Raw genomic sequence first — 20,977 nt, 5'->3', positions numbered from 1 at the left:
CATACTGGGGAGCCTACTGGAGCTCTCCACATCTTCTTCCATGGTGGACACTGGGGTTTCTTCCCAGATGTAGTAAGGTTATAATGTATGTACCCAGCGATCAGAACTGCAACATGCATCTGAGGAGCTGGCCTTGTATCCAGATGTATACAGCCAGTATATTGATAAACTTAAAAGCAGATACAAGAAAAACCCCAATGAAGTAGGTGGCTCTGGCTTCTAAGTCCATCTTGTGGATGCCAACTGACTGGTGTAGTTTGGATAGTTCTTGCAGATGGAGAAGCAATGGGAAACATTTTCTAGGACATTTGGAAGGTGATTGAACCTCCTCAGGTATAGGTAATCAAACAGGAAAAATGCATCATGTGTGCAGTACCTGAACGTCCCCAACACTCAGCTCCCTGTTGACATCGTATCTAATGATGAAGTCTCCCAAAATGCCATTTCGGGCGATTCTGGTTTGCTCAACAACACTGGGATTGAATGTCACTTTAGCCAAGGTTTTCGTATGTCCAATTACAGTAGAAGGAGGAGGAGAAACATCACCTGTGGAGATAAAATCACAATATTGCAAGGTGTTCCTGTTGTCCTACGGATGTCTAAGTAAAACACACATGGAATTACCATGGAGTCAGCTCAACAAGCATAGTTACGTACTGAGGTTAAAGATTGCGTGGAGACCTCAGAGAAGCCTGCTGGTATCTGAAGGGGGCCTATAGGGATGATGGGGATGGACTCTTCATTAGAGACTGCAGTGATAGGACAAGGGGTAATGGGTTCAAACTCAAACAGGGGAAGTTTAGATTGGATATAAGGAGGAAATTCTTTCCTGTGAGGGTGGTGAGGCACTGGAATGGGTTGCCCAGGAAGGTTGGGAATGCTCCATCCCTGGCAGTGCTCAAGGCGAGGTTGGACAGAGCCTTGGGTGCCATGGTTTAGTGTGAGGTGTCCCTGCCCATGGCAGGGGGGTTGGAACTGGATGATCTTAAGGTCCTTTCCAACCCTAACTACTCCATGATTCTGTTAAAGACAGTGATCTCATAGCAGCCTTCCAGTATCTGGAGAAGGCCTACAAGATGCTGGAAAGGGACTCTTCATCAGGGCCTGTGGTGACAGGACAAGAGGTGATGGGTTCAAACTGAAACAGGGGAAGTCCAGGTTAGATATAAGGAAGAAGTTCTTTACTGTGAGGGTGCTGAGGCACTGGCAGAGGGTGCCCAGAGAAGTGGTAAGCACTCCATCCCTGGCAGTGTGCAAGGCCAGACTGGGTGACATGGTTTATTGTGAGGCATCCCTGCCCATGGCAAGGGACTGAAACTGGATGATCTTAAGGTCCCTTCCAACCCAAACCATTCTGTGATTCAGCTCACCAGTGAAAGAAGAAGATCTTAATAACCCCTCTCCTCTAAGCCTAAACTGAAACCAACATTGCAGTGCTATCAAGAACATGAATATTTAGGCAAAATTCGTGTGCTCACTCCTGTTTGGAGGTCACTAAACTCAAAGACCAGATACTCTGTGGGACTGTGAATTGCTTTCTGTAACTGATAAACACACAGCTTCTGACACGTGCGTGGTACATACTCCAGTCAACTCCAGGCATCTAGAATGTGGATCCTATACCTGAGATGCTGCCAGTCAATGTAAGCCTGACTCATTGGGCCTGTTTAAATATTTCTTTTAGGATTAGATGAATCATACTGCAGACTTCTCTCTGTCGATTATAAAGAGTTCTTGAGGTGGCTTGTTCAGATGTACTACAGGCATGTGAGGTAGGACTGATGTGATTAATTGTTTGCTGGATCTGACAAGCAGCTGATGTGAATGTCTGCATCTGAACAAGTCATCTCAGCTGCCTTTATGCTCAGAAAAAAGCTATCAGGATAGTCACTGCAATTTCAGTCTCACTGGTTGAGACAAATCCAACAGTTGCTAATGCAGCCATGCAAACTGCAGCCCTGAGATGTAACTCACCCTAATCTCTGAGAGCACTTCCTGAATCAGTGAAGAGAGATGTGCCTTTCAAAGGCTATCGCAGCAAAAGGCAGTAATTCAGGTCTGAGTCCCGCTGAAGGAACCCTGTCCTTTTAGCTGTGATCATTTTCTAAAGTTGAGGGATATGGAAATTCCTCGTCTCTCTCTGTGGCCAAAATCTCAGCTTACCCTCTCTTTGTGTGCCAGCTGTTCATTCCCTCTGAACTACACACAAAGACATAAATACCCGTACATGAGACTGACCAAAGGTCAGGTTTGTCTTTGAACCTCCCCAGGTTTAGAGAGCTTTCCCCCTTATCCTAAGTGGCTACTGAAAACAAAAGAATAGATTCTCAACTGATGTTCTTCTTGGGTGCTTCAAGTCTCACAGTGATTATCCCAAAATTCCCCTGAAGCACAGAAGTTCTATTGTATCTGCTCATGTGCTGATTATAATCGATGGGAATGAGCTGCTCAATAGCACTGTGTGGGGAGTCTCAAGTCCTTGCCAAAGATGGCCCAAGGAGCCTGTGCTATGGCAGGGAAAAGAAAAGAGGGTGAGATTCAGTTCCAGTTTAGCCATTCACAATGCAAGTACCTATGTCTGAACTTAGTTTTTAGGCTCATTGCACTCAATGGAGACCAGGTCAAGCATGACAGCAGAGATTGGGGTATGATACATCTGGCCAGACATAGACATCCTCTTTAGAATAACTTGAACTATGTGTTATGCTCCATTAACAATACTGATCGCAATGACAAGGTGCAGGCAGTCTTGGAAAGCTCCTCTCCAGGGGTTCCTATAACGCCGTATCTGTATCAGTAAGTGGCACTTCACCTCTGTGAAGTGCTTTGAGCAGCATTAGAAGAATGCAGTGTGACATTTGTATGCAGCATTGAACACCATCACCTCACATCCACGTCCCACAGTGATTTACAAAATAGGATACATAGGATTATGTCCATTTAACAAGTAGGAAAATGGGAGTGTGGAGTGGTTACCTGTCTCACCTGATTCCCCACAGGTCAAAGCCCTTAGAAATGCTGGGACTATGGTTCTTGGGGATTTATGGAATGATTAGCCAAAGCTGTTTGCTCTCAAGTGCTATGTACAGTCGAGACTCCTATAGGCAGAGGAATGAAAGTAAGAGTCATAAATCCACAGCCCTGTAGGATGTGACTTCCATGTTGATTTGGCTTTACTTTTACAGCTGTCCTGTGAGTGCATTTGAATAGACAAGGCACAAGACTGTCCTACTGAGGCAGGGAAGTGCTGTCTTATAGGGCAGATTTCTATAAAATAGAATACAGTTAAAGGGCCTGGAATGTTACACAAACTCACCAGCAAAAGCCTTGACCAAGGAGCTGATTGACAGACATTACAATCGTAGCATCATAGAATGGTTAGGGATGGAATGGACCTTAGGATTACCTCGTTCCAACTCCCAAATTACTCAGTTTCAGGCAAGAATTGATGCTGCATCATGGCTTCTCTGACCATGCCAATTCCAATCCACCCATCCTGATGGAAACAGAGTGAGGGGTCCCAGCCAGTTCATTGAAATCACTTAAGGACACTAGTGTTGGATATTAAAGGGGGGCTATAAAATGATTACCCAGAGCTTGAACAGTTTTTTCTATCATCTGTGTATAGTTCAGCTTTCTCCTGGCACAGAAAAGCCATAAATCAATAGCTTTATAAGATTTCACCTCCATCTTCATTTGGTTTTACTCTTATAGGTGCCCTTTGTTCTGATGAATCAACAGACGTAATACGTTTCTAATACACAGTGCATCAGATTTGCTTGTATTGGCCTCACTGGATTTTCCATCTGTCTTCTATCACTTCCATAATTCTATTTACTGACAGTGTGTGGGAAATGCCCAGAATTCATAGAAACAGTTCACTTATATTTTCTGATCTGAGGATTTCACATTACACCTTAGCTGCTGAAAAGCAAGCATTAGCATCAGTCAGGCTGCCCGGCTATATCACATCAGGGTTAGTGTAAGTCAGTCTCACTCTGCAAACAGAAGCTCTCTCCTTGTAGCTACTGCACCAATACATCTGTGGCTGTGGCGTTTGGACTTAACTTCTTGTTTCTCTGCCATAAGTACGTTGATGGGTGAGCATGACCACACCAGCATGAGTTCCAGCCCTAGCATTTCTGTGGACTCTGAGCATCTGAAATCAGCTAAGTTAGGTAGACACTCTGTGCCTCAGTTTCCCCACTCATTAAATGGGCATAATCACATGTATCCAGTTTTATAAACACTGTGGAATGTAGATGAGATCATGTGGATCCCATTGCATTCATCTATCACTCCTCAAAACACTCTTTGGAGGTGAGAAGTGTCATCCCCTGTAACACAGGCAGTGCGAGGAGAGGAGGTTTCCAAGGCTGCCTCACGCAGCCTCAGTGGCACAAATAGAGGGGGAAGTTCTCCCATCTTCTTCATAGCCACTCATCTCCCATCGCCAGGACTGAGATTAAAACCAGAAGAATGGTCTGATAGAAAAGGTCCAAAATAACTATTTTTTACCCTGGGATAATAGAAGTCAGGCCTGGAATGCAGGTTATCGTCTAATTCATCCCATGTTCCCTGACCAAAGCCCATCCTACTTGGTTTTATGTCATGATCAGCAGACATTCCAGACCTCCAGTAATGGAAACTCAATACCTGCCCTTGCCAGTCCTTTCCAGAGCTTCTCTTTTTCTCTGTCTGACATTTTGAATGTTTAAGTCACGTTTTTCTGTCTAGATTATAAAGCCCTGACTTGTTCTTTCTGTTAGTGACACAGAAAGCACAGTATTCTTTTCCTCCTTTCTTCGAGACGTTTGAGCACAGTTACTATGTCTTCCCCCAGGCACCACTGATATCTGGATCACAATTACTCTCCTCTGTTTGTTGGCCCAGTGCTTTTCAAACAAGTGACTGAGAAAGGAAAACCCGTGAGATATTGCAGAGTACAGAGCATGGATGAGTTGCAAGGATCTGTGATGGTCTGTGTTCACTCCAAGGTAGTAAATAGGGCCTTTAGACAAACTGCCCATCAAATTCAGCTAAAGAAGTAAACAGAGCAGGAAAAAGCATTTTTCCAGATGAAACTGTATAAACAGTTATATCTAAATGATTTTAGAGACTGGCGAAGTCGGCATTAGAGCTCAGACGCAAAGGTCATCCTCTGCTAACGTAGAAACTTCTAGACATCTCGGATAAGAGATAAAAACCCTTCTGAGAGCTATGACTTTGAAAAGAAACAGTCATTCTCAAGCAGCCTATTGCCTCTTTGCCCAAGTCCATGCCTAGCTCTCACGCTACTGTCTTGGAGGGAAAGGATGAGAACAGTCCTCCCTCAGGATGCTGGGGTACGTCATGCAGGAACCGTCTCCGTTCTGAGGTCACCAGAGAAGGATCGTTGACCTCTGTGTTGGGGTTTGTATGTGACACAAGACAGCACCTGCACATGCCAAAAGATCGCTTTCCAAAACTCACATGCCTCATATCTTCCTTTGGGAAAAATACAACTCCCAGATGGAGCTGTGTGCACAGGAATCACTGACAAAGGAAATATCCTGGCAAGACCTCTCATCACATTGTCCCTGCTCCTTATCCAGCGATGACATATGCAGGACTTTCCAAGAGCCTCTATCTATAGCAAAGCACAGCTTTACTTTAATAAATCACTGGAAGTTTGTGGAACCAGGTCCAGTCTTTGTATCTTGGGCCCCTAAAGCAAAAAACAGGCAGAATTGGACTCTTTTACTGCTTCTGCTCCCACCGCTGTGATTTCTGCTCTGTTTTATAAATGAAAAGTGTCCTTCACTCTTTCTCATCAAGGGACATCTTTTGTCCATAGATCTTTAAGTTTTACCCCTTCTATTCATCACAACGGATACTAGCAGTTTGGCAGGAGTCAAAAGTGCAAATCCTGAATGACCATTAAACAGAGAAACTGATTTTTTACCACTATGCTTCCTGCATGGTGAGCATGGATAGCATGTAGAAAGCACCACAAATGTAAGAGGATGGGTCCATAAAATAAAGGCAGATCAGCCATTCCCCCTCTTTTGGTCATCTGAGCTATCGTTACAAATGTTTTCATTAGGTTTGCTAGCAGCTTTTGTTGCCACAAGTTGGCATTTCAGTGATGAACATCAGTTATTGCTTGTGCTAATCATATAGAGATGCGGATGACTCCAAAGCCAAACATGCTTCATTTTCAACTTACTTTACCTATTCTACACCGGATCCTCAGACTTGTACTCAGAAAAAAGAATAGAGTTCCTTATTGAGGTCAGCCAGAATCAGAAGTATTTAAATGACTTGGGAAGCTACATCCCATCTTCAGCAATGGTTTCAGGTTGGTGATGCTTTGGGCACGTTACTCGGAATGCCATTTAACTGGTGACTTGATGCCACAATACATTTTTCACCCACCACTCTCCAGGTGTTTTATGAATGCTTACCAAAATCTCACGTTATCAGTAACTGGGAGTTATTATTAACATCTCTGTAGACATCAGAAATCGAGGAAGAGAGTTCTCATGGCATATTCAAGCTCAAACCAGTCAGGCAGAACTATTTTCCAATGACTCCTTAGCGGTCATTGCTTTAAGTCAAGTCGTGACCTCTCTCATTTGTGGCACCACCATGGCAGCATCAGGTCTGACACCCTTTGCTGGCCACTTCCTTAACAGATTGCTACAACTCAAGTGACACTGGAAAGTTTTAAACCCCATGAATCCAAGAAGACACCAGACACTGTCTTTTTGCCTGGTTTACTCCCAGTTACAGACTCTTCCAAGCAGCCACTTTTTAAAGGCAAGACTCGCGCTTAAGAACCTCCCTCAGAGGTCTCAATGGATGTGCAGAGCTCATGCTTTGGGGTTTTGAGGTGGTGTAGGAGCAAGAAGGCTTTGCAGCAAGGATCAAATGACTCAGATGTTTTCCTTTTTGGATCAAGCTTGAGAGATGACAGCTCATTGGAATATAGTAGATTTCCAAGTGAAACGCTCCTTGCCTTGGCCTTGCGCTTCCTAAAAGTATTCCTGTGGTTTCCATTTGTGTTTAGGAAGGCAGGAAGTTCCTGTTGTCCTCTTGAGTGTGATTGATCTTGCTGGCCAGAAAAGGTCACAAGCAATAAATCCTTCCTATCCAAAACAAGCTGTCTTTCCCCATGACCAATATCGGAGCCTTCTGAGACTCTCTGCCAATCCTTTCTTTTCTTTTTCCTTCTTTTTTGTGTATTATCTAGTTGGTGGTTATGTCCTAATTTCCTCCTTTTGCTTTAAATCAGAAAGCTCAGGAAACCTTCTGAATCCATCAATGGTATACGCTCCTCTGAGTGGCACTCATCTGAGTACCAACAAAGACCTGATCGGGCTGACACACAACCCAGTCCTGACTGCCCATGAAGGACCCCAAAGGTTTGGCATTCCTTTTGGCATTTTGATGACTTCCAGAGCAGTGATTTCATCACAGCAAAACAGAGTTCATCAACTGCATAGGGCGATTCCGCACAGAAAGGGTCTGTAATTGAATGCTGAGCAAGGATAAAGCACAGGGAATCCAAGCTTCGGTTGCATTGCCCAATGGGACATCTATTTTATACATACTTTACTGGCTAGAGAGGATTACGGAATCCTAGAGCTTGGGCCCATTTTTATATGAGCTGTTTGAAATCTGAAGCGCAGTGCCAAGAATGATCAGTGCTCACAGATTGCTATTTGGATAGCAAGTGACCAGAGTTTTCCCTGGATGTCATTTACGTATAGGAGTTTCCACACTGCACTAGACCAACAGTGTGTCTGCTCTGCTCTGCCTGTCTCTAACCTTGATCAATGCCAGATGTTTTGCAGGAAAACATACGCCACAGTGCACTATGATGTTCCCCAATAGGTGAAAAAGGCTTCCTGTCTCTTCTGATGAGGAACAGAGCACGTTTATCACACAGTACATGCATGTACAAGCAAAGACTAATTAGCTGCCTAAGGCTTGACCTGAAGCTGGTTCAAGTCACTGAGAGCCTTGATTTCACTGTGATTTGGATGAAACCAGGAGGATCACACTGAGCAATCAACCAGTTCAACTCCATTGCATATGCTTCCGGATCTTCAACTGGCAGACAAACAGCTCCACTCATTTTGCTGGCATTATGTCACTTAGAGTAACCCACAAGACTACATCCTGCTTCCAGGTCAGACTCACCCCTTTGGCGAGGGCTTTTTGTCGACATGGAGCAATCACAGTATCCTGTGCTGCTCGCTGTCAGTTTACACTTGGAAAACTACCTTTACACTGTCTGAACAGTGAGCAAGGATGGTTAAGGGTAAGAGTAGATACTCATACTGCGCTTGGTGTTTTGGCAAAACATGGATTTTCCTCCTGGAATTTCCCATGTTCTAAAATGCAGGATTTCCTATCTGCCTTGGCATGGAGGGATGGAAAAAATTCACTTAAAATAAGCATTTCCCAGGAGATGTGGAGCCAGGGAAGAGCCTGCTGTAATGCTGAGCCCAAGGCTTGAAGGCCCAGTTCAAAGCTTGTAAAGACAACAGCAAAAGAAAGTCCTGTTGAGTGGAATGGGATCAGCCCTATATTCATTAAGCATCAAAGTTCTCACAGATACCACAGGAACTCAGTCATCTACAGAAAACAGAAAAAAAGCCATCAGCCTTGATGTAAGACTGAATTCCCATCACTGGACCTCAGAGTTCATAATCCCCAAATCCCTTCCTCATTATATCTATCCTACCAGCTTTTGGGAACCTGGAGATTGCCCTGCCAGTGAATAAGAGCTCTCTAAACAGGAACTGCTGATGGCCTGCAATACTTCGACACTCTTGTCACTCAAATGAAGCCACCTCTGGGGTGGAATATACTTGTCATGCAAGGAGTGCAGCAAGAGTTAAGAAGAGAATGTAAAAGATACATCTTCTAAATAAAGTCATAGTTGGGATTTGCCAGAACAATTTATGCCTAATGAGCTCTTGCATTCATTTTGCTTGTTGTCTTCCTTTAGTTTCTAATACTGTTTGATCTTGGACAATGCTGCTTTGATACAATGGTGGGGTTTTGTCTAATGCCTCATTTGGAGCAGAGGAAAAGTGAATCATAGAATCACAGAATGGTTTGGGTTGGAAAGGACCTTAAGAACCTTAAGTTCCAGTCCCCTGCCATGGGCAGGGACGCCTCACACTAAACCATGGCACCCAAGGCTCTGTCCAACCTGGCCTTGAACACTGCCAGGGATGGAGCATTCACAGCTTCTCTGGGCACCCTGTGCCAGGGCCTCAGCACCCTCACAGTAAGGAACTTCTTCCTTATCTCCAACCTGAACTTCCCCTGTTTCAGTTTGAACCCCTTACCCCTTGTCCTGTCACCACAGGCCCTGATGAAGAGTCCCTCCCCAGCATCCTTGTAGCCCCCTTCAGATATTGGAAGGTAACAGCAGTCTACACAGTTATCCAAGACTGCCTTGGAGAACTCCCAGCACCTCCAGTCCAGATCCCAAGTGACTGAGGCCCCATTTAGGAGGGTCATAAAATCTCTCCTTACCTTCAACTTTCCCATTGCCTTTGTGCTTGCTGTTCCGCAGGGGAGGCACTTCCAGTGAGACTATTCCTGACTTCTCCAGGATGTTCACCTCCACTCGTAACCTCCCTACCAGCTGCTGGGGCCGGATGCTGACCGTGTACTCGTATTTCCCCAGTCTCCTTTGCAAAAGCTCTTCATAATGCAGTAGGAACTTGGCCTGCATCTTGCGAGGAATGAAGACAGAAGCTTTGAACGTCTCATAGCCATTCTCCCTGGAAGGAAAATCCAAAGACACCTTCACACCCCATCCACATCACACACCACCTGCTCCAGTGAAGGATGAATCTGGATTCGGTTGGTGCAATGACAGTATTTCCTACCATTGAATATGTGAAGCCAGCAAGAAAGAAAACATCGTAATGCTTCACAAAGCATTGGGCACATAGAAGTTTCCACAGGAGAAAAGGTCCTAAAAGGTGGGATGACTCCTTGAGGAGAGGAATATGACAGACATACATAACATGGAGCAGGGCCAGAGGAAAGGCTGTCTCTTGGTTTCTTACACAGAGGATTTCAAGACCTATATTGAATTCTTGACTTTGCCACTGCTGACTCATTGCAATATCTTAAACAAAGGACAAATGAATTCCTCTTCCCTAATATTAGCTGCTTATATCTATATACTCAAGGGGGAGAAATAGGAATTCCCATAAGGGAATTCCACCCCTGGACACTTCTCTAAAAGGACTCTTCCTATTGACCACAAGGTGCCATCAGTCACCCAGCATACAATTGCAGTCTGCTTTCTGTTTGCCAATTCGAAGTGAGATTAATTCCCACCTCTAGTGGCTTCAGCTGCCCTCCTGTTCAATGGAGGTAACTGAAGTTGCTCTACCTCCCATACAGACACTGCAGTGTCCAACTCGCAGGCATTGATACGATGCCAGGCACTACTGTCTGTGAAGGGAAAATAAGCCACGTAACAAGAATGGATGCTTTTAATGCCACATAGGGGTAACTTCAGACCTCACTGGTGTGAGGTTTTGGCGATGCCCACAGTTTGGTATTGAAAAGTCTCAAGTCTGGGACTAAGCCTGGATGCAGCCACATCCAGAGAAGGAATTTAGAAAGCAAAGGTGCCCTTTCCGAATCTCAGGACTCAATGGGAGGGTCTCCTTGCTGGTTTTGTCTGACCCTGTTCTGTATGCAGTGTACCTTGCCATCTTGTTAAACCACTTGCATTTACCACTGAACTTCAAGTCACTACTTTATATCAACATAGAATATTGTTGCTTCTCTCTTATATAAGACTATATCCACGACAGTGCCTTAATTTCCTGCCTGTTATTCAGGAAGTAACAAGTTTTCTTTCCCTCTGTAGTACATCCTGGAGCATCTTGGAAGTGAAAATCTTATGTAACAGGGTTATGGAAGACCACATGCCGTTTTACATGATGTGGAAAATGGAACTGACACCAGGCAGTGCAGTCAATGTCCTATTTAACTGCTTCTCCCTATAAATCCATGGATGGGTGTGCCAAACCAACCTGAAGATGAGAGGAGAGCGTGTCACTTCCCAGGGCACAGCTAAAGGCACACTTACCTTCCTTCTGTGGAGTTCAGAGCTTTCCTGGGCCGTGCTTTGTCATCACTGCTGTGTTTCTTTTCTTTGCCTGTGACCTCCCCATAATAAGTCCTGTTGCCAATGATCCTGGAGAGACCAGAGATGTCAGCGTCATCCCTGCACCGACACACACACCACCTGCACAGCCTGTTTTACAAGGGGTCACGGACCGTGCACCTGTACTCCTGCACATTTTCCACCCAGCGGGCAGCGTTACTTACTTACATGGTAAAGTTGGAGATGAAAGCCGGGGCAGGGATCTGCATCTCAAACACAGCCTCTCGTGCCTCAGATCCGCTGTTCACCATGGTGCAGGACACCGTGGTGAAAGCATAGCGAGAAATGATTGTGGATTTCACACTGAACTCAGACATCCGAGGCCTGGTTTCCTGTTGATGTTGAAAGGTTACCCATTAACACTGACAGTTAGATAACTCACCCCATCAGCGCTTTGATGGCTTTAATACTTAATTTCCTCAAGCAAATTATCACCCTGTGAGTATCAGACTCTCCTATAAAACAGTCAACAGCAGGCAATGTGGGCTTGCCCCCAGTATTTCAGGTGAGCCGCAAAAGGTAAGCCAAGAAAATGGCATTTCCTTTTCCATGCACAAGAGCAAAGGCCGCAGTCATTTTCCAGTGCTTGGGAAGGGTCCAGGAAGAAAGAGAGCTCTAATTATGCCAGCCTTTAGATGGGAAACACACTGACAAAATCCACTTGTATCCTAAATGACAGCCTTCAACTCTAACCATGTGAGAGGATCTCGATGAGTCCTTTATGGCCTGGGAAAAGAAGCCTAAAAGAGGTCCACACCCAGCCCAGAGCCATGTGTAATGGGCACAAGAGCAGACGTAAGACCTCTTGAAAAACTGGGATCGCTATGAAGCAGCACCTTCAAATTCACACAATCAGATCCATAAGCAATGTAGACTACTGTCAGTGGAGTCAACTGAGTCCTCCTCTGCTGAGAATCCACCCTGGAGGTCTCAGCCAACGGATGGAAGAGACTTAATAGGAAACACTGACACCATGATGTCTCAAGCAAAGCATTTTAAGCCTTCTAGCCCACACTGGATTCCTTCCAGCAGAGAAGCAGCAGAGACTGCAGTGAATGACACATAACGTAGCAATGGAACCTGGAAGCCAATTTCTGCTTCTTGGGAATGTGCTTTTGTGCGCAAGGCCTGGGTCGGAGCATTTCTTCGGTCTCATGTGTTTTATGGACAGCAGTGTCTCCATGGAGCTCAGCAGCTTTCTTCCTGGAAGACTTCAGTGTATTTAACTGCAAGCAACCCATGGAGAAAATCCCGGTGTTGCTTTAAACAGTCAGAGACCAAACCCTCAAAAGCAGAAGGAAACTAAACAGTAAAACCCATTGCAAATACAGAGCAACTTCACTGCGCCAAATACAGTGAGACTTTTCCTGCTGAGGATACACCTCGGTCAGAGAGCCCCTGCTCGCACCCATACAAGAGCTCTGAAGTCAGAGCATGCTCTTCAGCTGCACTTCCAGGCTTTTTTCTTCAGAGCAAGAATCATTTGACAAATGGCTTAACGAGTGTCTGCGTGAGCAGGAAACAAGAACATTTCTGTAGTAGCTGATGGCACCAGAAGCAGTGCTACTACCGAGCATCCAGCAGTCCAAGCTGCTGGGCTAATGAATTCCAGGCGAGTGGAAGAATGAGGATCCGCTGGAAACAAACATAAAGCTGTCAACAGACTTGGAATAAAGCCCTACCTGCCCACACTATCAAGGCCTGGAAAAACTCTGGTAAATGTGTCTCAGGTGAACCTCATCATGATATCTTTAACAGCTGGACAGCATGTGACGTGCCTTGGGTCCACTATCATTCTGCTCAGCACAGGCTCAGCTCACATGGAGCACAATGGCAAAGACTTCTAGGGTGTGATTTGTCTCACTGCCATCAGACAGGCCAGTGCAATGGATCTAGACTAGAACACATCTGCCTAGATCTCCCCCTTAGCCTACGAGTGGCTTCTACTCAGTCACTGTTGATTACAATTAGATCCTGCTGTTCTCAGGACTTTCCCTGGTACATAGGCATGGCTTCCCAGTCCCATTATCCTGGGAATGGAAAGGGTGGGGAGTTTTGATCTGAAGTAGTGTTTGTAGGAGTGTTTCCAGATGTAATGAGTTGATGTTTCATCCCGTCCTCCATACCACTGATTGCCTGTGGCATAGCAAGAGGTGCAGAGGATTAATGAAAGATGTAGAAGAATCTAAAATAAACCACAGCAAATTCTTTTGTTCCAGATTTTCTGCATCCACTCCCATGTTGCATTTTATCATAAGCTGTGGGTTCAAACATAGTCGGCAGCTCAACAGCAAAAGAGGATCAAGCCCTTTGCCTTTTACTTGAGATACAAGTGGTTCTGTAGCGACAGATCCAACTCTGTGAATTCAGTGATGGATTCATCTGAAGTTAGAACATGACAGAGGAGATGGACTTGCCCACGTTACAGCAGGAACACAAGAACTGTTGTATTGGGTGAGAACAAAAGCAATTCTAACCCTGCAGCCTGTCACTGGCAGAGATCAATAGGATGTGCTTAGAGTGTAAAATCAGTCCGACCTGCACTGATACCACCCAAAAATAATCTCTGTTTCAGTAATTTGTGGCTGAAGGGACTCATGAGCCAAGGGTGCTATTTCTGTGCTTAGCAGACCCCTGTAGATTTTTATTCGATGGCTTTGCTGCTTTTTGAATCCATGTCAACCTTTAGCTCCCGCAGCATCTTGTACCAAGGAGTTCCACAGCTTAGTGATATTTTATATGAAGAACCACATCACTTAGGGTCTTAGGACAGGGGGTAATGGATTTAAACTTATACAGGGGAAGTTTAGGTTAGATATAATGAAGAAGTTCTTTATTGTGAGGGTGCTGAGGCACTGCTACAGGGTGTCCAGAGAAGTGGTGAATGCTCCATCCTTGGCAGTGTTCAAGGCCAGGTTGGACAGAGCCTTGGGTGCCATGGTTTAGTGTGAGGTGTCCCTGCCCATGCCCATGGCAGGGGGGTTGAAACTGCATGATTTTAAGGTCCTTTGCAGCCCTATCTATTCTATGATTCTATGATTCTGTTGAATCTGAATGTGCTATTTGCTGATCTCTGTCATACCTCTCTGTAAAACTCAACAAGCTCCACTTCTGACACCCTCCCAGACTGAGGGCATCACAAAGAAGGTAGCAAAAGAAAATGAACGAAAAAGCATTCAACAATTCTCCCTCTTCCTGGTGGGTAAGAGTTGCTGCTGGGGAAAGCAAACCCTGCGTAAGGACATCACATACAACTGAGGATGAAAGAGCTGATTCATCTTCCCATCCCTGGCAGGGATCTGCCATTCCTTGTGCATAGCAAACACAAACAGTGGGAGCAGAAGCAGTTTCCAAACAGGTTGCTCGGTCAGGCTTGGCGGGCAGCCCAAGCTCCTGTCCATGATTCTTGTGCTTTCTCCAGAGCTCTTACACAACCCGTCAGTGCCTGATGCTCTGACTTACAGCTGCGCAAATGCCTCTTTGTTTTGTCCACTTTTTATTAAGCCCTTCAGAAGATGAGAGGTGGCGCAAAGGAAAAAACAGAACAAGCCATTTGTTTTGTATTATTATTGCCGTGATTTATTATCCCCATTAAAAATAAAGCTGGGGACTGCCAGGGCAGCAGATTAGCACACTGCTATGAGGCAGGTTGGCTGGGTGCTTATTATGATGAACTGAGCTGAGATTTTCTCGCCAAACACATTGTTTTATGCTTGTTTACATCAAATGTTTGGAAAGACAGGAAAGAGCTGACGGAAAATTAAATCTATTCCACGTTTCTACCTTTATCAGTCAAATCGACCGTGTCTCAGATTGGAAGTAATAAACTGGTAATAAGTGTGAGAGCTGTTCTCTTCTAGGCTGCTGATTCAACCCTGTCAAAGATCAAAGGGACCAGAAGCTATAAACGTGTGATGGTTGCTGAGCGCATGAAATGAGTTCCTCCAGTTCTCAACTGGGAAGCCCTCATCCCTCAGAAAAGCCAGAACATGCCTATGGCCATGGACAGCAATTTCACTGGCTGCCTTCTTAGGCAAAGATTTGTTCTAAGCTGTGCAGCTCTTGGTGCAGCAATTCAGCCACCTCTCACAGATTTGCTGCACATCAAAGCCTAGGTTCCCATGCTGAAAGAGGGATGTTGGATTCCTTATCTTCTTCCTTTCTTCAGTAAATTTCAGACAGAGACCTTCAAATCTCAAAGCAACTCTTAAAATTCAATGAGATTTCGTCAGGCTTATATTCCTTGCATGGTTAAGGTTTGGAACGTTATATATTCTCTCTCCAAATCTGGGCTCAAGAAGATGAATTAGAAAATAGTAGAAGAACCTGTACATGTTGCCAGGATCAGAATGATTCACCTGCCATCATTGACATAGTTCATTTCTGGGCACAGGCATGCACACGCATACAGACATAGAGCAAACGTCATTCCCAGGAGATGAAATGAAGACACAGTGTGGTACCTACCAGCCTCTGCAGGAACTTGGCCTGTCGTGGGACACGGCGTGCGACCTGCAAAGAGTTAAGGCAGTCAATGGAGCCTAGTCAGCTTAGAGAAGACATGTCACTTGCTTAAATCCAGACATGGGCTTGTGTGACTGATCACCCACGGCCACGTTCAGATGTTGCTCTGGTTAAAGTTAAAACCTAAATCACTTCTATATTAACAGACCCACTGATCAAAGCTCAGCAGTGGAACGAGGCTCTCGCAGGTGAGGAGGTACTTTGTGTTTTGCAAATGCTACTTGTTAAGGGACCTTCTATATAAAGACAGGAATCTCAGCCCTCACCTTGGATGCTCTTGGCCCTGGAAGGGTATTCCCTTGTAGCTTCCTATGGAGCCGTACAAAAGCTCTGTGTGTATCACTGCTTTTGCCCCATAGCATGCTATATGGTACAGGATGGGAAGGGCTGCTAGGTGGTCCACAATGCTCATGAAATGCTTGAGCAGTGACCAGGTTAACACCTAGCACCCATGTGGTGGGGTCTAGCAAGTGTAACTCCATTCTACTGCACCTGTGACCTGATCCAAGGGAGGACTTGTGTCAACTGATGTTATAGCTTCAGTTTTATTGATATTACCTCAATAGCAGTTTTGAATTGCCTCAAAACTCTCCACAGGTACTATGGGTTTATTGTGCGGTGACAGAAAAGAACTAGTTATGTGCTGAAAGGGAATAAAGACATTTATACCCAGCCACAGATTTTAGTATGAAACAAAGTGCTTCACCTATGACAACGCAATAGTCCTCATTGTATCGCCCTTCACAACAACAGCAATGCCTCTGACTTCTTCCGTGCACATGGAGCTTAGAAACGTCTCCAAATCAAATCCCTCCCCAAAACAGTTCCAAGTATCTTGTCAATGCAGGACGCCAAGAGACTTCTTCAACCAGAGAGCAGAGGAATGCAACGATATTTTTTACCTGATTTGCCCTTTCTGTTGATTTACACTGAAATAACAGCGGGCCTTGCCAAAGAGGTGATTTTGTCTGTTTATATCATGCACTGAAAAGCTCAGGAATGCCCAATGGGGAAATGAAAGCCTTTTCCAGCAGAACCGTTATTATTTCCTTCTGCGTTCTTTTAGCCAACATCTTGTAAAATTAGAACCAAAAGAAAACAGTTCCCTTGGGAAACCTGTGGGGAAAAGGAGGAGGAGAAAAGAGAAGAGAAAGAAGAGAAAGGAGAAGAGAGAAGAGAGAGAAGAGAGAGAAGAGAGAGAAGAGAGAGAAGAGAAGAGAAGAGAAGAGAAGAGAAGAGAAGAGAAGAGAAGAGAAGAGAAGAGAAGAGAAGAGAAGAGAAGAGAAGAGAAGAGAAGACGAGGGGAATTCTGTGCAGTTTAAATTTAGGATGAAACTTTCTGTCTGAACGTTATCTCAAGCACAGCACCTCAGGAGCGTGCTGTGAGAGGCTGCAGAGTCTCTATCATTGCAGGCTCTTCAGGGCAAGCCAGAAAACCACCTGTGAAGTTGGTCCTGCTTGGAGGAGATGCAGGGGTGAGAGATCAAGGATCCTCAATGGTTTCTTTTTACTAAAGGATAACTTTTTGGAACAAATCTGTCTGTCATCATCCTGTATGGAACGGTCACAGTGGCTTTTATGACTAATTGTTAAAGCTGGAAACTTGGTTACCGGTTTTATCTTTCCCCACCACACACCCATTTTGTTTGCTTGCTTATCCGCATAAGAAAGCTTTGTATTACTTGCTCCTTCAGAAGCTACCTTCTAAAGTCAGGATGGTAACCAGTAAACACCAGTGAGTGGCTAAGGATCACCAGATAACAGTATTCCGTTTGCTGGGACTTCAGGACTGCTGCCAAAGCACTGCTGCAGGGTTTGTGATACCGATGAGTCCATCAAACTCTTTCGAATAAGCCAAATTCACTAGCATCACCTAATGGAGCAGTTTCTGAGCTAACACCAAACTTTAGCTTTAAAGCCAACCAAAGCACTCCTTAAAGCCCAATAATTAATTGCTGGTAGTGACCCCATAGTTGTTGCCGTCTGCTGCTCAGCATGGTCTACAGAGAATAACTTGGGCTGTAGGAACTCAATTACCTGTGCAGAGCAGTCCAGAAAACTCCCTCTAGTGCAGCAGTAATAGCTAGCAACCCTACCAACTACCTTAGCAGAGTGGTCAATCATTGGATAAGACAACAGGCAATCCACACGCGTTGCACATACCACGATCCTGCAGAGGCCTGTGTACGTACTTGTCTTTGTGTAGCAAGATCCTGCCAGGATGTTAAATGCAGCCTTATACATTCCCCTGAATTCATTGGAGCTTTGTCTATAGGGAAGTATCTTGAGCTAGGGAAGCACCTGCCTCTTCTTAACCTGGTTCATGTGTTCAGTGAAGACAGACAGATATCCTCTTCTGGATCTTGCTGTTCCAAGGGAGCAGGTCAGCACCTCCATTTATATATATATATATATATATATATATATACATACATATATATACACATTGGACTCTTCACTAGGGACTGCAGTGACAGGACAAGGGGTAATGGGTTAAAACTGAAACAGGGGAAGTTTAGATTGGATCCAAGGAGGAAATTCTTCCCTGTTAGGGTGCTGAGGCACTGGAATGGGTTGCCCAGGGAAGTTGTGAATGCTCCACCCCTGGTGATGTTCAAGGCCAGGTTGGACAGAGCCTTGGGTGCCATGGTTTAGTGTGAGGTGTCCCTGCCCATGGCAGGGGGGTTGGAACTGGATGATCTTAAGGTCCTTTCCAACCCTAACCATTCTATGGTTCTATGATTCTGTTGAACCTGAATGTGCTATTCCACATGTGGATGATCTTAAGGTTCTTTCCAACCCTGATTCTATGATTCTATATCACTGCTTTTCTACTGTAAGTTACTTCTGCCACTGATCTGCCAGCAACACAGCTGCTGTGAAAACACCCTCATTTGCCTCAGGCAAGATCAGCCAGGTTATTCCAGCACTGTGAGCCAGCTGCTTGAGCTTCATGGCTCATTTTCCCCCTAAAGCAGGTAAGCGAGTGTTTTCAGGTACCACTCCACTGGCAGGGCAGTGGTGGAGATACTCTCTCCCACTTGGGCATGTGGGTCTGCGAGAACATGTTGGCTTGTGGCTGAATTCCCCAACAAGGAATATGTGTTCATAGCCATCAGGATCAACTATGACGTTGCTGAGGTCTCGTGGTGGAGAAACATGGGTACCTCTGGAGGGAGATTCTTCACATTCTATGGAGGTGGGATGGGTGTCTGAATGACCAGGTACAGATACATAAGAAGAGCCTCACTTTTCCTGCTTACTGCATGGCAACAGATACCAAACACAGGCATTCACTGACACTTGATATACAAAGGTATCCCACCTGGCCTCCTGCAAGGTACAGGTCTTCCACAGGTAGACCAGTCCCACCTGAGTGTCTCATACAGGACCTCTCATGTGTGACCAAACTTACACAACTGATGGATGCCCTAAGTGACCCAAAGTCACTCGTGGTGTCTGCTACAAACCTGCAGGATGTGAGCACAGATCTGAACCTTGCTTTTTAAATCACAGCCGCCCAAACCCCCACCTAAACTCTCCTGTTAACTTGCAAACTTTGTTGTTCTTTTAGCCCCATTTCCTCAGAAAATTCAATCCACAACACAACACAATGCCCTCATTTGCAGAATAAAGCTACTTTCTTTCTCTCCTAGTCAAGAAGCATTTTCCATGCAGAAATTCACGTGTTCCGTTACATCCAGCATGAGTTAAAAATCAACTGCTGAGACCATAGGCAGCGAAACTTTCCTCTGAGCCTGAAATACTCTGAATTACTCAGCCTGGCGCATGGCCAGGACACTGCATTAACTCCCTTGTCCCTATGGAACACCTTCCTAGCACGGCTATGGGGATGTCAGCTTGGAACCCACCCTCTAGCACTATTATGGGAGGGTGCGGGTGCTCTCCTAGCTCAGCACTTACAACTTCATTGCTCCTTGGTATCAGCCTCCCACAGAGCTGAAATGCCACCCGCAGCCACGGGTATGCTGCGGGAGAGGTGAATAAATGCTGGTTTAGCAGCTGCCCCGCCTGTTGATACTGATGGCTAAGAGGGGACGAGCCAGCCCCAACACCAGATGCTCCCCTGCAACACCCGCGTAGCGCTTACTTGCTCCATGATGCTGTAGTCTGCCATCAGCTTCTGCTCCAGGTACCTCGCCATCAGCTCCGAGTCGGGCTGCCCCGCCGAGCTGGAGAAGCCGCAGCAGAGCCACAGCCACAGGATCATGATGGAGGGGGAGCGCCGGCCGCGGCTCCTGCCCTGCGGGTGCAGCAAAGCCCCGCTGCCGCCCGCGCTGCCGCCGAGGAGCTGACAGGAGGCGGAGGGATCCGGCCCCTGCTCCTCCTCCTTCGAGCTCCGGACCGGCCCCTTTTCCTCTCCGGGCGGCTGCCGGGCACCGCGGGGATCGCTGCGGGGCTTCCAGCCGCAGCTGCTGCCGCCCATCCTTCAGGCACCAGCAGCACCTCAGCCCCGTGGTGCCCCTCAGCATCCCCGCTGAGGAGGGGTGAGGAGATGTGAGCACCGTGCTGGGTGCTGAGTTAGGGGCTAAGATGTTGGCGGCCCCATGGCGCCTGCCCGAGGGGCTGGTGACCCTGTGGGAGCTCAAGGGTGTCAGGGCTGCCTCAAGGGGAGCATGGCTCACACCGCAGCCCTGGAATCATAGGATCAGCTGGGCTGGGAGAGGCCTTCAAGCTCATCCAGTTCAACCGTTCCCAGCGCTGCCAAGGCCACCACTGACCCATGGCACTGAGGCCTCGTCTCCACGCTGTGTGAACACTTGCAGGGACGGTGCCTGCAGCCCTGCCCTGGGCAGCCTGTTCCAATGCCTGAGCACCCTCTGGGGCAGGAATTGTTCCTCAGCTCCATCTAAACCTGCCCTGGGGCAGCTTGAGGCCGTTTCCTCTTGTCCCATCCCTTGTTCCTTGGGAGCAGAGCCCAGCCCCTCCTGGCTCCATCCTCCTGTCAGGCACTTGTAGGGAGCCATCAGGTCCCCCCGAGCCTTCTCTCCAGACTACAATTATTATCCCATATTCAAAAGCACTCTCCTACGACCCCATTGCTCCCACCCCATTATCTCCCGCAGAGAGAGCAGATTCTAAGGACAGGCTTCAAGGCTGGGGCTTCACCGAGGAGTGGTAAAGCCCTCTGGTTTCACACACACACACACACACACACACACACACACACACAAGGGACACCTTCTGCTGCTGGGGAAGCCTTGGTTGGTTTGTGCAAGCTCAAGCTCCTCCATC

General features: G+C 46.2%; 1 protein-coding gene across 1 annotated transcript in view; it reads right to left on the bottom strand.

Annotated features, from left to right (window-relative positions):
* Positions 1 to 20,022, bottom strand: part of ITIH5 (inter-alpha-trypsin inhibitor heavy chain 5) — a 47,885-nt gene extending 27,863 nt beyond the window's left edge. Inside the window, exons 1-6 of the mRNA XM_057403785.1 lie at positions 19,833 to 20,022; positions 15,665 to 15,709; positions 11,366 to 11,529; positions 11,120 to 11,227; positions 9,538 to 9,788; positions 377 to 546 (exon numbers count right to left, since the gene is read on the bottom strand). Of these exons, the coding sequence (XP_057259768.1) occupies positions 377 to 546; positions 9,538 to 9,788; positions 11,120 to 11,227; positions 11,366 to 11,529; positions 15,665 to 15,709; positions 19,833 to 19,952 (858 nt within the window). The 5' untranslated portion in view covers positions 19,953 to 20,022. The remainder of the gene's footprint in view (positions 1 to 376; positions 547 to 9,537; positions 9,789 to 11,119; positions 11,228 to 11,365; positions 11,530 to 15,664; positions 15,710 to 19,832) is intronic.
* Positions 20,023 to 20,977: the final 955 nt, after the last annotated feature.

Source organism: Pezoporus wallicus, unplaced genomic scaffold, assembly GCF_028554395.1.
Source record: "Pezoporus wallicus isolate ANWC-B61680 ecotype Strahan unplaced genomic scaffold, APGP_CSIRO_Pwel_v1 contig_6978, whole genome shotgun sequence".
NCBI lineage: Eukaryota > Metazoa > Chordata > Aves > Psittaciformes > Psittacidae > Pezoporus > Pezoporus wallicus.
This window is presented reverse-complemented; position numbering and strand designations above follow the sequence as displayed.